This window comes from Salmo salar, chromosome ssa14, assembly GCF_905237065.1.
Source record: "Salmo salar chromosome ssa14, Ssal_v3.1, whole genome shotgun sequence".
Lineage (NCBI taxonomy): Eukaryota > Metazoa > Chordata > Actinopteri > Salmoniformes > Salmonidae > Salmo > Salmo salar.
The window spans coordinates 3710744-3723834 of record NC_059455.1 but is presented as its reverse complement, the minus strand read 5'-3'; the positions used below and the strand labels follow the sequence as shown (position 1 = coordinate 3723834).

The 13091-nt window shown below is 41.5% G+C and overlaps 1 protein-coding gene across 1 annotated transcript; it reads left to right on the top strand.

Moving 5' to 3' along the window:
• The first annotated feature begins 792 nt into the window (after positions 1–792).
• Positions 793–9392, top strand: nol7 (nucleolar protein 7). The gene is made up of 8 exons (XM_014139115.2): positions 793–1046; positions 3278–3338; positions 6238–6293; positions 6389–6414; positions 6560–6653; positions 7112–7233; positions 8524–8601; positions 8829–9392. Exons 1-8 carry the CDS (start codon positions 859–861, stop codon positions 8900–8902), a joined length of 699 nt encoding a protein of 232 aa, XP_013994590.1. The 5' UTR covers positions 793–858; the 3' UTR covers positions 8903–9392.
• The last annotated feature ends 3699 nt before the right edge of the window (positions 9393–13091 follow it).

Below are 13091 nucleotides of genomic sequence, written 5' to 3'. Positions count from 1 at the left end.
TCCAATAGAAACTGTTGTTTGCAACTGTTGAACTAATGATTACATCCTATATCAACTAGATGCAGGCAAGAGTGTGCAAGGCGTTATTGAATGTCACTATCTGTCCATGTGTCACTCTCTGTCACCTCAAATTTGTCTCTCGACCTGTGTGCACCTACGTTGTAAACTTTCATTCATAGTATAGGTTGTTGCAACCTCATGATGGGTAGCATTGGGGAAAGTAGTGGTATGTGTTAATTGTAGGGGTGCCCATGGGGCTGGGGATCAGAAATGTCAGGTGTGAGAGAGGCAGGTTGAGGTTTCCAGGGTTAGAGTAGTGCAGAAGTTGTCATATGCTGAGGCAGTGAAGAAAGTAGAGGAAGATGGGTTAAGGGGGAGGGATCCTGAGAGGAGGGGTGTGAGTAGTAGAGCTGTACCATTACAGAGTGATAAACCAACAAGTGATATATGTTTCAGTAAGATTGGATTTTTAGCATTTATAGCAATGGCTATCAACTGTACTACAGGGATTGAGGTTTTGGTGGCAGCTCCAGAGAGGTATTTGGGTGTGCGAGACTTGACATCAGAAGAGTTACAGGGTGTGTTAAGTGGTGGTGTCTCATCCTTTCAGGTTTTTGGCCTGAAACTAAATAGTTTTAAATAGTGGAGTAGGGTGGTGTTTTTGTTTATTATGTGAGATTTTGTGGGGTGAGTGTTGTGTTAGATGGCAGGGTATTTGTTTATTTATTATTTTTTTCAAGCAAAGTAGAATGGAGTTGTACTCCAGTCTAGTAGGTGGCGGTAATGCAAAAAATGTTGGTTGAAGAAGAAGTTAAACCTCATCGAAGAAGAAGTGGACTGATGACGTATTGACCTAAAATGGCGAAAAAACTGCTTAGGAAATCTCCTTCGTCCTCAAATAAATTCAATAGTGCAAACATGACGGATGATTTTCAATTACATCTGGACTCAAGCGACGACGATGCTCCTCCAGAAGAGGTGACCTTCGAAGAGTCAAAGGCTTCTGCTCTACGGAGCATGAAAAATGCGTTAGAGACATCCAAAAGGTACAGCCTAGCTACCTGCTAATGCTAACTATCTCCTCATGGTACAGTAGTATTTTGTTAAGTTAGAGTAACAATGATGAGATCACTTTTTTTTAAAAATCGAAAACCATATGTTTTAGGCTTATTTCTAGTAAAACACATCAATTCTGGTCTTCATTTTTACTGTATATTGCAACGGTGATATTTTGGTCTTTCAGTAGTAAATCTAGATAATTTTGCCCACCTAGCGGTTCAACTCTACTCTTGAAATCGTGATGTGGAGAGGTTGCCTCTAAATTAGGTTTCCCAATTTGGCCCCCATGTTTTCTGAGCAAAAAACATTGTTACATTTTTATTGTTGGGCATAAAATACTTCCAAATGTAAATCACTTGGAGTTGATTTCCTGCTGTTTTTACAATCGGTTCCCAAGTATTCCCACGCGTAAGAGACGTGATCGTATACAAATAATAATAATAATAGATTGGATTTATATTGCACTTTAATACCAACTGAGGTACTGAAAGCGCTTTACATAGTAGGGGGAAACTCACCGCATCCACCATCAATGAGCTGCACCCATCTCAGTGATGCACGGCAACCTTTTTAGTGCCAGAACTCAACACACATCAGCTGTCAGGAGGAGAGGTGAGGAGTTGTGCCAATTAGGAATGAGGGGGGTGATGAGGTGGCCAGGGTGGGAATTGAGCCATGACACCGGTGCGAACACCCCTAGTCTCACAATAAGCGCCATGGAATTTTAAATGACCAGAGTCAGGACACCCATTTTTACCTCACACCCGATAGACGGCACCCTACGCAGGACAATGTACCCAAATGTAATCAAGGTTTGAAATGATTGTTTGTCAAATATTATCTGTTTAGGCTTTTTGCGGTCAATTTGTAGTCTAACGATATATTTTATTATGTTCTGGCACCCTGACCATCCACTCAAGAAAGAAAATTGTCTCGATGATCCCTGCTCTAAGTCATACTCATATCAGGGGAGGTGATAGGTATGAAATACACTTCCATCTATATGTGCTGAGTAGTACCACCTCATGGCTTGCTATAAAAGCAGGTGACCGCGTGCCTTATTTGGTAATGGTCTTGGTAAATGAGGTGTGCAAATATATTCTGCATGATGCTTCCTTGACTAGACCACTGACCTTACACAATTCAAAAGGCATTAAGGCACATTTCTGCCTATGACCAAATTCAATGTTTTTGCTTATCGTTTCATACTATGGAGGTTGAGGATTATATGTTTGTTTTCATATTTGTAGCTACATCCATCATAACAAGAAATTGATGTCAATGGTGGTCATGTCATAACGGTTTGGAAAAATATGATTGATTGGTCTGCTCAAACAGTTGGTTCATAGTTCAATGGTTGTGAGTTCTAATCCCACATGGGGAAGATCTTTTTACTATATCCCGTGCCCACACACTTCTAATTCTGAAAAGTAATCCAATACCTGTGAGAGGGGTCACCCTGGTAGTAGTAGGTTTTTACACAGTACCCAAGACCAATATGAGTTAATTTGACCGTTGGAAAAAGAGCTAGTGCGTAAACACTGCAGTCTGGGTTGGATTGAATTGAGCCCTTCATTTAAGCTATGATTGCATTTTCTTCCCAACACGATACTGCGATAAATGTGAGTCCACATTTCAAAGATTTATTGCACCCCATGGGGGATTCGAATTTACACCACAAGTGGCAGTAGATGTCTAGGAACTCGGCACCTTACCACTGTGAGCTAACTGTCCAGAGCCATATTTCCTCACAATGCACATAATTGTATTATCAGAGCATGCTAGTGGACTTCCGGTAAGTATGCTTTAGTGAGAATGTATTGAGATATTTATGAGCAATTCCCCCCAACTTCTCACCTGAATTCATTTTTGGAAAATGTTAAGGGTTTGGGCAAAGGCTGAAATTGGGGTTGAGAGTTACCCTTCAATGGGCAGCAGGGTAGGCTAGTGGTTACTAGTAACCGAAAGGTTGCAAGATCGAATCCCCGAGCTGACAATGTACAAATCTGCTGTTCTGCCCCTGAACAAGGCAGTGTTACTATTGCAACAACACATCATCAGTAGGGTAAAACTAACCTGTCTCACGACGTTCTAAACCCACCTCATTGTTCCGAGGCCGTCATTGAAAATAAGAATTTGTTCTTAACTGACTTGCCTAGTTAAATAAAGGTAAAATAAAAAATGCCTAGCCTGAGGTAACACATTCATTTGTTCACAGGGGAAAAGAGTTGCTCAAAGAAAAGCGAAGGAAGAGACAGGAGCTGTTTCAAGAACAGAAGGTAGGACTGTCTCAATGTTCTTAGCACAGTAACGTTGACGTTATGTCTGTCGCAATTTAATAACGGAAACCTTATCAAGGTTTCCGTTATGAAAATGTGGCCGCGGTCCGGCAGCATTTTAATTTACCGGACCCATATGCATTGGGTGTGTAACCTGATTAGGGAGTCCACCCACGGTGTTCAGAATGACAGAAATCACATGAGAAGGGGAGATGGTAATTCACCTCAACAGAACATGCAAGTGGAAGATGCGATGACGCGTGTCCTCACCGCACACTTTGAAGATGGAGAACTGTCCGAATGTACTTTTCCTCGGCCAACAAGACGAGTAACGAACAGCAGAATCACTAGCCTCTGCATAGTCGGCTCGTGTGTTTAGAGTTTGGGGAAGCACATTTCCACCAGCAAAATGGCACCTTTTCTAAAAGCATTCCATGGATCATTGGATTTGCAGACTTCTGTAATGCGATGAGCAGATTATATAGGCATCATTTAGGCTAATATAACTCAATCACTGTGCAAAAACAAAAAAAGTAAATGCATGGCTGAGCACGTATAGCGTAGAGGCCTGTGCTATAGGCTATATCAGAAGTTTTTCTCTGCACGGGAAAACACACATTTCATGCAATTCTACTACACTTTATATGACCGGAGACATTGGCAGAATCATTTTTAATACGACACGGTAGCCTACTCTGCTGACACTGGCTAACAGATCAATAGAAACGGTGTTGTCTATATAATATGCCTATGAGAAGGGGAGACGCATCAAATATGGAAAATGATTGTCCAAAAACAAAGGTAAGTGTCACTGACCTAACAATAATGAGTGAATGTGCTCACTCACCGTATTATACCGATTCTAGTCTTTACATTGTCTTCTCTTTACAGCAATAGCCATTTGCTTTCCAAACTATAATTTTCCCACGATTATGTTTTGAAATATGGTGATATGCCTGGCTGGGCCTCTACTTTTTACTGACAGTCACAACTCAATCATCTATGTGGTATTAACCCAAATTGCACACGCTGCCTTTCCTTCTGACTGCAGGCAATGTAATTTAAAACAATCCATAACTTTATTTAAAAAAAATTAAGGCTAGGTGAAGCTAATGATTCTCTGTGGTCAAATTATGCTTTAGTAGCCTATTTTGATGTAATATATTTCTGTATAGGCTAATTAGGCTTTAGAATTGTGCCACTTACTTAAGAAAAGCTTCCCCTAGTCTTAGGCTCATAGGCGACATGTCCATATGGCAATCTACTATCCCCCATAGTAGAAAAGTTGACCTATTCTATTGGTCAGCTTGTTGAGAAAGAAATAGCCCAAACAGACTCTGGGACAGTTGTTGGACAATAGATCCCAAATTCATATAACCAGTAGGTCTAGTCTACATTTTCTTTTAAAAACAATGTTAAAAAGCAATGAATCAGAAATGGTGGCGACGCAGTGCATGATGCGTCACTACAGACCCAGGTTCAATCCCGGACTGTGTCGCAGCCGGCCTCAACCGGGAAACCCATGAGGCGGGGCACAATTGGCCCAGCATCGTTAGGGTTGTCCCATCGCGCACTAGCGACTCCTGTTGCAGGCTGGGCGCATGGTCGCCAGTTGTACGGTGTTTCCTCCAACACGTTGGTGTGGCTGGCTTCCGGGTTAAGCGAGCAGTGTGTCAAGAAGCAATGCGGCTTGGCAGGGTATTGTTTCGGAGGACGCATGGCTCTCGACCTTCGCCTCTCCCGAGTCCGTACTGGAGTTGCAGCGATGGGACAAGAGTGTAACTGCCAATTGGAGAGAAAAAGGGTCAAAAAAAGAAATGAATCTGATGCAACATGCTTGCATTTTTTGACCTATTATTTCTTAACGTTAGCGCAGCAATGCACACAAGACAGTCTACGCGCCAATGTGCATTTGTCTACCGGACAATGAAAAGTTCAAAACCAATAGAACGTATGCGAAATAGACTACTTGTTTCAGTGGCACATGGCGGTCTTTATAAAGTAATTGCCTCCACGGATATGGTCGGATATTGCCTAGGCTACATTAAAGCAAGGTAAAGCATGCCACATACTGTATGTAGTAAAACGTTCAGGTTTCAAACAAGTAGACATGTTTTCAAAATGCATACTGCCTCCAGCTAATTGCAAAGTGTTGTGTGATGCATTAATGAAGCCGCCTGCCTTACGTTGCTTATGCATTTGAATGGGAAGTGTGCTTTAGTTACCAGTTGAGAAATAAAAATAGTATATTTTTAAATTGTGGCCAAAACTTATTGGGCTTAAAATAGCTGTCTGCCAGAAATAAACAAGATGCATAACAAATATACACACGTGCCAATTTAATTCCACTAAATTATACAAATTAACCTATAGAACGATGAGTATGACCGGTCAAATGTATTTACATCAACTGGTATTTCCATAAATGAATAGGCTAAAAAGCAGAATTTCGCAATGTTTTTTTTCTTCTCCTGGACAATTTTATTTAAAAATCGGCTTTTCTATTTTGTTACAGCCAAAAGCAGGCTATTATCCTGGTGCTTATATATGTCCTATTTCACACGTGTGAACTGGACATTTGGTTTTTTTGCATATCCCAACTCCCCCTGAGACCAGCCATTATCCACGGCAACCCTGGGGCAATTAGGGTTAAGTGCCTTGCTCAAGGACACAAACAGATTTAACCTTGTTGGCTCTGGGATTCGAACAAGCGACCTTTCGGGTACTGGCCCAACGCTCTAACCGCTGGCACAATGTGTGTCGGAAGTAAGAGCAAATAAGTTAATTTGCATTAAGGCAGTGTTTTGAGATGTTTTATTTCTCTCAACTTTCAGTTGCCAAAGGCTCAAACGGTTCTAATTTTGATGAGGGAATTTCTCTTCCATGTTGTTCTGTACAGAAAAGAAGACTTCTCCCTGCACATATTCTAGAAGAAATTGACACAGCGCCATCAAAGTAAGTGCACATAAGCCTATATCCCAATATGCAACAATGATGATATACCTTTATATTGGCATATGAAACTAACTGTTCCTAACCCGTCTCTTTAGAAAACAGAAGCTACCTGGAGATCAAGGTAGATATGTTCATCACCTCAGATTATTTAAGTAGCCGTCTCGTTTCTTCCTTATTGAAATTATCATTTACCTTTCAACAAATTGCTAAATGGCTATTGCTTCAGTTTCTAAAACTAAATTGGCTTATTTTAACCTTAATCCCAGCTGACAGCAACAATGAAGAGGCAAGCTGCTCATGGGAGGAGGGGAGCGAAGGATCGAAAGAGACGAAGAAAGGATTCAAGGGAAATATCCGCAGGTAAAACTGAATTCTGGTACCATAGGCTGCATTTACACAGGCAGCCCAATTTTGATCTTTTGACAATAATTGGTCAAAATATCATATTTGGGCTGGCTGTGTAAATGCAGCCATAAAGGCATGTCTAACATGCTACACTGGATGTAACTTTTGCCCTGCGTGAGATGAGCCCATTTATTTCATTGAAACCTGGACATAAGCGTGGCTCCGTAAGAGGCTTGTGGTGGTTCTATTAAGAATGACACGTGGCTCACGCTCGAGAACACTTGATAAAGTGGCTCACACTCTGCAAAAGTTACTAATCCAGTGTAGAAGCGAAGAACCTACTGTTTTTCCACAACGCCCCAGTGTAGCTCCCCTGTAAAGGTTCGACTAGGCAAGCATCCTTTAGAAAAAAATCCATTCTAATGCTTCTCTACTAGGAACGGTCCATTAATGACACACGCCTCTTGTTTCAGTCTGAAGGGGAACTACAGCGTAATGAGGATGGCGGACCAATCTTCAACCAACTCCCAACAGCAGACAGCCATGGATTTCATACAGGCCAGACTGTATGGCCCGGGAAGTCGGAGGACGACAAGTATGAATACTCAGTTTCCGTTTGGAAAATGTGGCGCTGGACATTTGACCCAGAGCATTTTTAATTTAACGGACATTTGAGAAATTTTACGGACCCATATGCATTGGGTGCGTAACCTGATTAGAGGGCCCACCCAGAGTACTCACAATGACAGATTATATTTCGATGTTGGGTATTCATCTCAACAGCTGATGCAAAAGATCAGAATGTTTAGCTTAAAAAATGGAATAACAATTCATGATAAGTTCTATAGGCAAATGCAATTAGCGGGAAAACCGTTGTCAAAAGCGCACCGCACATGCGACAGATGAAAAATATCTGAAATTTAGAGAGGGGAGATCTGGTTGACGAAAGAGTTGATTTGTGGGCCTCCCGAGTGGCGCAGTGGTCTAAGGCACTGCATCGCAGCGCTAGCTGTGCCTCTAGAGATCCTGGTTCGAGTCTAGGCTCTGTCGCAGCCGGCCGAGACCCATGGGGAAAATAATTCCAGTAATGTATGCACAAAAAGCTCTCGTGTGCAAATTTGTTTCATCCCTGTTAGTGAGCATTTCTCCTTTGCCAAGATAATCCATCCACCCGATTATCAAGAAGCACATCTGTGTGCTGGGGAGTATTTCTCTGTAATAAAGCCCTTTTGTGGGGGAAAAAAACTCATTCTGATTGGCCTGGCTCCCCAGTGGGTGGGCCTATGCCCTCCAAGGCCCACCCATGGCTGCACCCCTGCCCAGTCATGTGAAATCCATACACTGGGACCTAATGAATTCATTTCAATTGACTGATTTCCTTATATGAACTGTAACTCAGTAAAATCTTTGAAATTGTTGCGTTTATATTTTTGTAATGTTAATACCTATCACATTACACATTTAGTAATGACAGAATGCATTTGAAACGTCACACAGTAAAGCTTGACGTAATACAATTATTTTATTGATAGGAGTGGGGGAAAAGTGCTGGTGCACTTATAAAAGCCTATTTCACACCATAGCCTGCTGAATTTGCAATCGTTTTTTCCCCATTTTGATTTCGGCACAAATGAAAATGTGGCACTGACTCGCCTATGGATTAAGGTTTCAGCATTGTCACAATGAAGAGTTCGGCATTCGACTAACCACCTGGTCTATCACGCGCAGTTACAAGCCTGCCACGGTTAGCGGCAGGCAGACGAGCAATATCCACTTTTGTAGTGAATGAAGCCTGAGCTGGCTAGCTTTAGAAAATCGTGAGTAGATCTAGCTTCCTTTGTAGTATACTCCTGTTCTAATATCAGCATTTGTCTCTCTGCTGCAGACAATGAACTTCTCTCCCTTCAAAATAAGAGAGGCCCAAATAAAAGTGCGGCCATGCAGTTTGTGAATAAGAAATGGGGTGAGTTTCCTACATCCTTCAACAAGCTGTGGTTGGCTCAGTTATTCCACAGTCAATACACAATTTCTACATAGCTGCCACGACTTAAAATGCATCAGTAGTAATGTGATTTATGGAATTGCATCTGGCTCTCTTTGGGTCACACTGCAACCTAGTTTACTAAATGGTTTTGTATAAAGTATGTTATCCGGGAAGGATTACTTACCCATGATGTCATATCCTTACAGGCACAGAGAAGAAAGCAAAGGCGGAGAAGTTGAAGAAGCAATGGATTCACAAACAGAAGGTTCCCTCAAGCTGAGCAAATGGGGAAATATGGGGTGGACACCAATCGGGTAATCGCCCTTTCACTCTGCCCTGATCTGAAAGCGCTGGATAGGTTGAATAATTATGGTTATAGATCAAACTAGCCTTCTGATTTGGGTCAAAGTGCTTTCACCTATCCAGGCCATTGAGGAGCTGGATCAAGCATCTCAGAGTAGGAGTGCTGATCATGTAAATTTGTCTTTGTGATGTAAAAGGAAAACCGAACCTGAATCAGAACTCCTACTCTGATACAATTGATAAATATGACCGCCAATTTCAGTTAAGTAGACCAGCTTTAAAAAACATTAAAAAGTTGCACCTTATGTGGAATGATCTCAAAAACTCCTTGAAGTTGGAGCCTCTAGGGCAATTCATGCGGATGTTAGAGGGCCTTTTTACTGAAGAATGCAATTTTTCCCATATAATTGCTTTGCATTTCATGTAGTGTAATTGGTGTGTGACACTGAATAAAAACGTAAACACAGCATGTAAAGTGTTGGTCACATGTTTCATGAGCTGAAATAAAATATCCCAGAAATTCAAAGAGCTTCTCATTGTGTGCACATCCCTGTTAGTGAGCATATGACAGGTGTGGCATATCAAGAAGCTGATTAAACAGCAATGGGCTGTCCCAGACTAAAAAATAAATTCTTGGTCGATCAAGAGTCCTGTTCTGTCAATGTTTAAATGTGTTGTTCCAGTCACACCCTATGTGTTTGAATAAAATAAACTACATATGCACTGAGCTGGGCTGATGCTTTAAGCACACTGTTTGATTAAATAAGACAAATGACGATGTGACCGGCGCATGCTGTCTCGCTATCTTCTCTACTGCAGCAAAAAGGCAACACAGCAAGTGTTTATTGCGCTGTCCATGCTGAAGCTACAATTTCAGCCATTTAGTTTTGTTTGACTGAAAAGTTCTGTTAACAAAAAACGTCCCTATTCCCTCAACTCTTGCTCACTTTACGTGAAACATGACAGCGTCGCATGCAACCAATAGGGCCTGACCTATCATAATCATATCAATAAATTGATTATTACTCAAATCTGCAAAATGGATGCAGAGGATGTGAAAATCGAAATGGGTGAATATTTACTGGTTGCTCAGGAGGGAAGTCAGATCTGTGGAAGACATTTGACTTAGTTGTGGAAACTACTGGATGTCCAGAAAAAGGAGGGTATAGGAGTAAGCGTTGCGTGGGTATTGTGTTCCAAACAGTTGCTGTTAGATTACAATATCTAAGATGTTTTTTTACAGCAAACTAAACAGTTGCATGCATTCATGAATTGTGGTTTGTTTAGGTTAATGTTAATTGTTTAATTTTAAAACAAAAAATGGTTGATTGCATTTCAAAGCGTGAATGTCTCGTATGCTGTGTGTTGCCATGAACGATCGATACAGCCGATATATTGAAATAGAAGCCTAAGTAAGTTACGGTATTAAGACTAAACAGGACACGCTCTTAGGCCTACAGCTCCATGGTGGTTATACAAGACTACAAATGATGACATTACTTTATAATATCAAGAAAAATGGGCTGTTACATTACAATATTGTTTTTCTGCCTGTTTGGAAAAGTGTAAAACACTACGTAATACCAGTCTGTTCTAAGGGGGAAAAATTGTACCGCCTTTTACAGCATAGCAAAGATTAAAAAACAGCCGAATCTGTGAAATCGCTTTATCCGACATTTTGCCATTGCATGAGGCTTGGTGCTCACGGAATCAGTAGGCTATTACACTCAAACAGGCAACAGAAGCTAGATCTGTCTTATGTCAGATATATGGATGATAAATGTGCCTGGCTTTAAGTTAGGATATTGATTATAGACTTCAACCTAATTAAGTTGGTTTCCTCTCTCTCCTCAATCTGTTTAGCCAGATTGGCTAAGGCAAGGGATGGTTCCTCATCTCTGCTGCTGCTCCCTCCACTGCGTTGTTCTCAATCTAGATATGCTGGTTAATTTTGCTATTACGCACATAGCAACATGGGGAAAGGCGGCAATTCTACAGCGAACTGAAGATGGTCCGCGGTTCTGAAACAGTGACCGTATCCAATGCGGGAGAAAGCGCATGTTTTAAAATGTGTTGCACCATTATTTTTACATAATATCACCATATCAATTCTCTGGCAATATCTGAAATTGTAATGTTTAGTTCTCTACCATAAGCCACCTGTCATTTTAGAGAATTTGTCTGAACAACCAACTGGCATCACAACCGCAAACCACGCCTGTAGGATCGTCTGAGACCAGCCACCCGGACAACTGATGAAACAGGAGTATTTGGTCTGTAATAAAGCCCTTTGTGGGGGAAAACTCATTCTGATTGGCTGGGCCTGCGCCGCTTCCCAGTCATGTGCAATCCATAGATTAGGGCCTAATTGACTGATTTCCTTATATGAACTGTTGCATGTTGTGTTTCTTTTTGTTCAGTATGGATATGTATAGTGCAATTGTTTGATGTTCACGCAGCGCTCCTCTGCAAAAGAGACTTGTGGTCCCAGTATGACTCCCTGGCAAAAAATAAATAAAAAAAGGCCAGGGAGAAATTTCAGATTTAATCAAAAGGATGTCATCTGTAACGGCAGCCTGCATTGGAAATTTGTCTTCAGCGGCAACCAGGCGAATCTGAATCAACTGAGACCAGACTGAAGCATGTGATGAAACTGCAGCCCAAGTGGATGTGTCAAAGCTGAGTCCCAGATATGGTTGTGCCATCTTGCCAACTACTATGCCATTGGTTCTGCACCAAATGGCACCCTAGTCCCCATTTAGTGCACTACTTTGACCTGGGCCCAGAGGGCTCTGGTCAAAAGTAGTGCACTATATAGGGGGGGGAGTACCACTTGGGACAGACTTAACTATGTAAGATTGATCTTCTGAAGATAATTGGGCCAAAGTTCCAAATGCAAAATGATTTCTAAACTGAAAGATAAAAGGTAAACCAAACTGTTTCAAAGTTAAAAAGGAAAGAATGATGTGATGGTCAGACACTGAGGGACGGTTTCCGAGACTGATTATAAATACCCAATGCGTTAGCATTTACTGTTAGCCATAATACATACAGCCTGAGAATGTTCAGTGGATTAGATTCCCCATATCCATGTAATATTATTCATTGTGATCTGAAAAGCGAAAACCGATCCTAAATCACAACTCCTACTGTGAGATGCTCCATATGGCCCCTGGTTGTGGTTTCTCTGCGGCTGCAAGCACTAAAACACAGTTGCAATGTTGCCTTCCTAGTTATGTTTTTTTATTTATTTTATTTTTTATTGTAAACGTGGTAACCACAGTGCAGTTGACAATACCATTTTATTTTCCATTTTGCTGTTGAGAGTACTAAAGGAGATCCAGTAAACAAAAACTAGGAAAGAGTAAAGGCTGGGATTCAAAGGCGCGTTGTAGACAAGCTCATTGCAAGGGAACAATTTGCCTGTTACAAGGCAATGTCCCAGACGCTGCAGATGTTGGCTCAAGTGCTATGCAGTTGCCTTTGATTCCCGGCCCAAGTCTTTCTGTTGGGTTGATGTTGTTGACAAGTGTTCTGACAAAAGCAGCCTATAAGGGCTTTTCACACCTGAAAATGTGCATGTTCGATATGCAGATTTTGCAGAGTATAGGAACATTATAGTAAATTGGGAAGGTTAAAACCATTCTCCAGGTATTATGAAGATCTCTGCAGAATCTTGACGCCATCTCAAACATGCCATTATCCCAACATTTGCTTCCCTGGGATGTGGTTAGCTAAGAAAAGGCTAATATGGGGGGGGGGCAAAGGTTAACCTTACACAAGCCTGTTCTGGACCAAGTTAGCCATCACAAGCTGAGCTATGGTAAGCCCTGGGCTAACATCAAGCTGCTATGGTTAGCCCCAAACCAGGACAATAACTATTCTGGGAGGCTAACATTCATCAAGAGAGCTTAGGCGCTAGCTCGCTACCGGTTCAACACAAGGCTAATCCGCTAAACGTTTTGAGGGATTTAAAAGTCTGAAGAGCCCTTCATTACAGACACACGTTCATTTAGAACTTATTAACTGAGACAATCTCAGCAGTCAAATCAAGAAAGGGCTTTTGGCTCATGAGTTCTTCGTGGCTAAAGGATATGCGATGCCATGAATGAATACATTAGGAAATAAAATATCAGACCTGCTGTGCAGTTCGGGGGGGGGGGAAA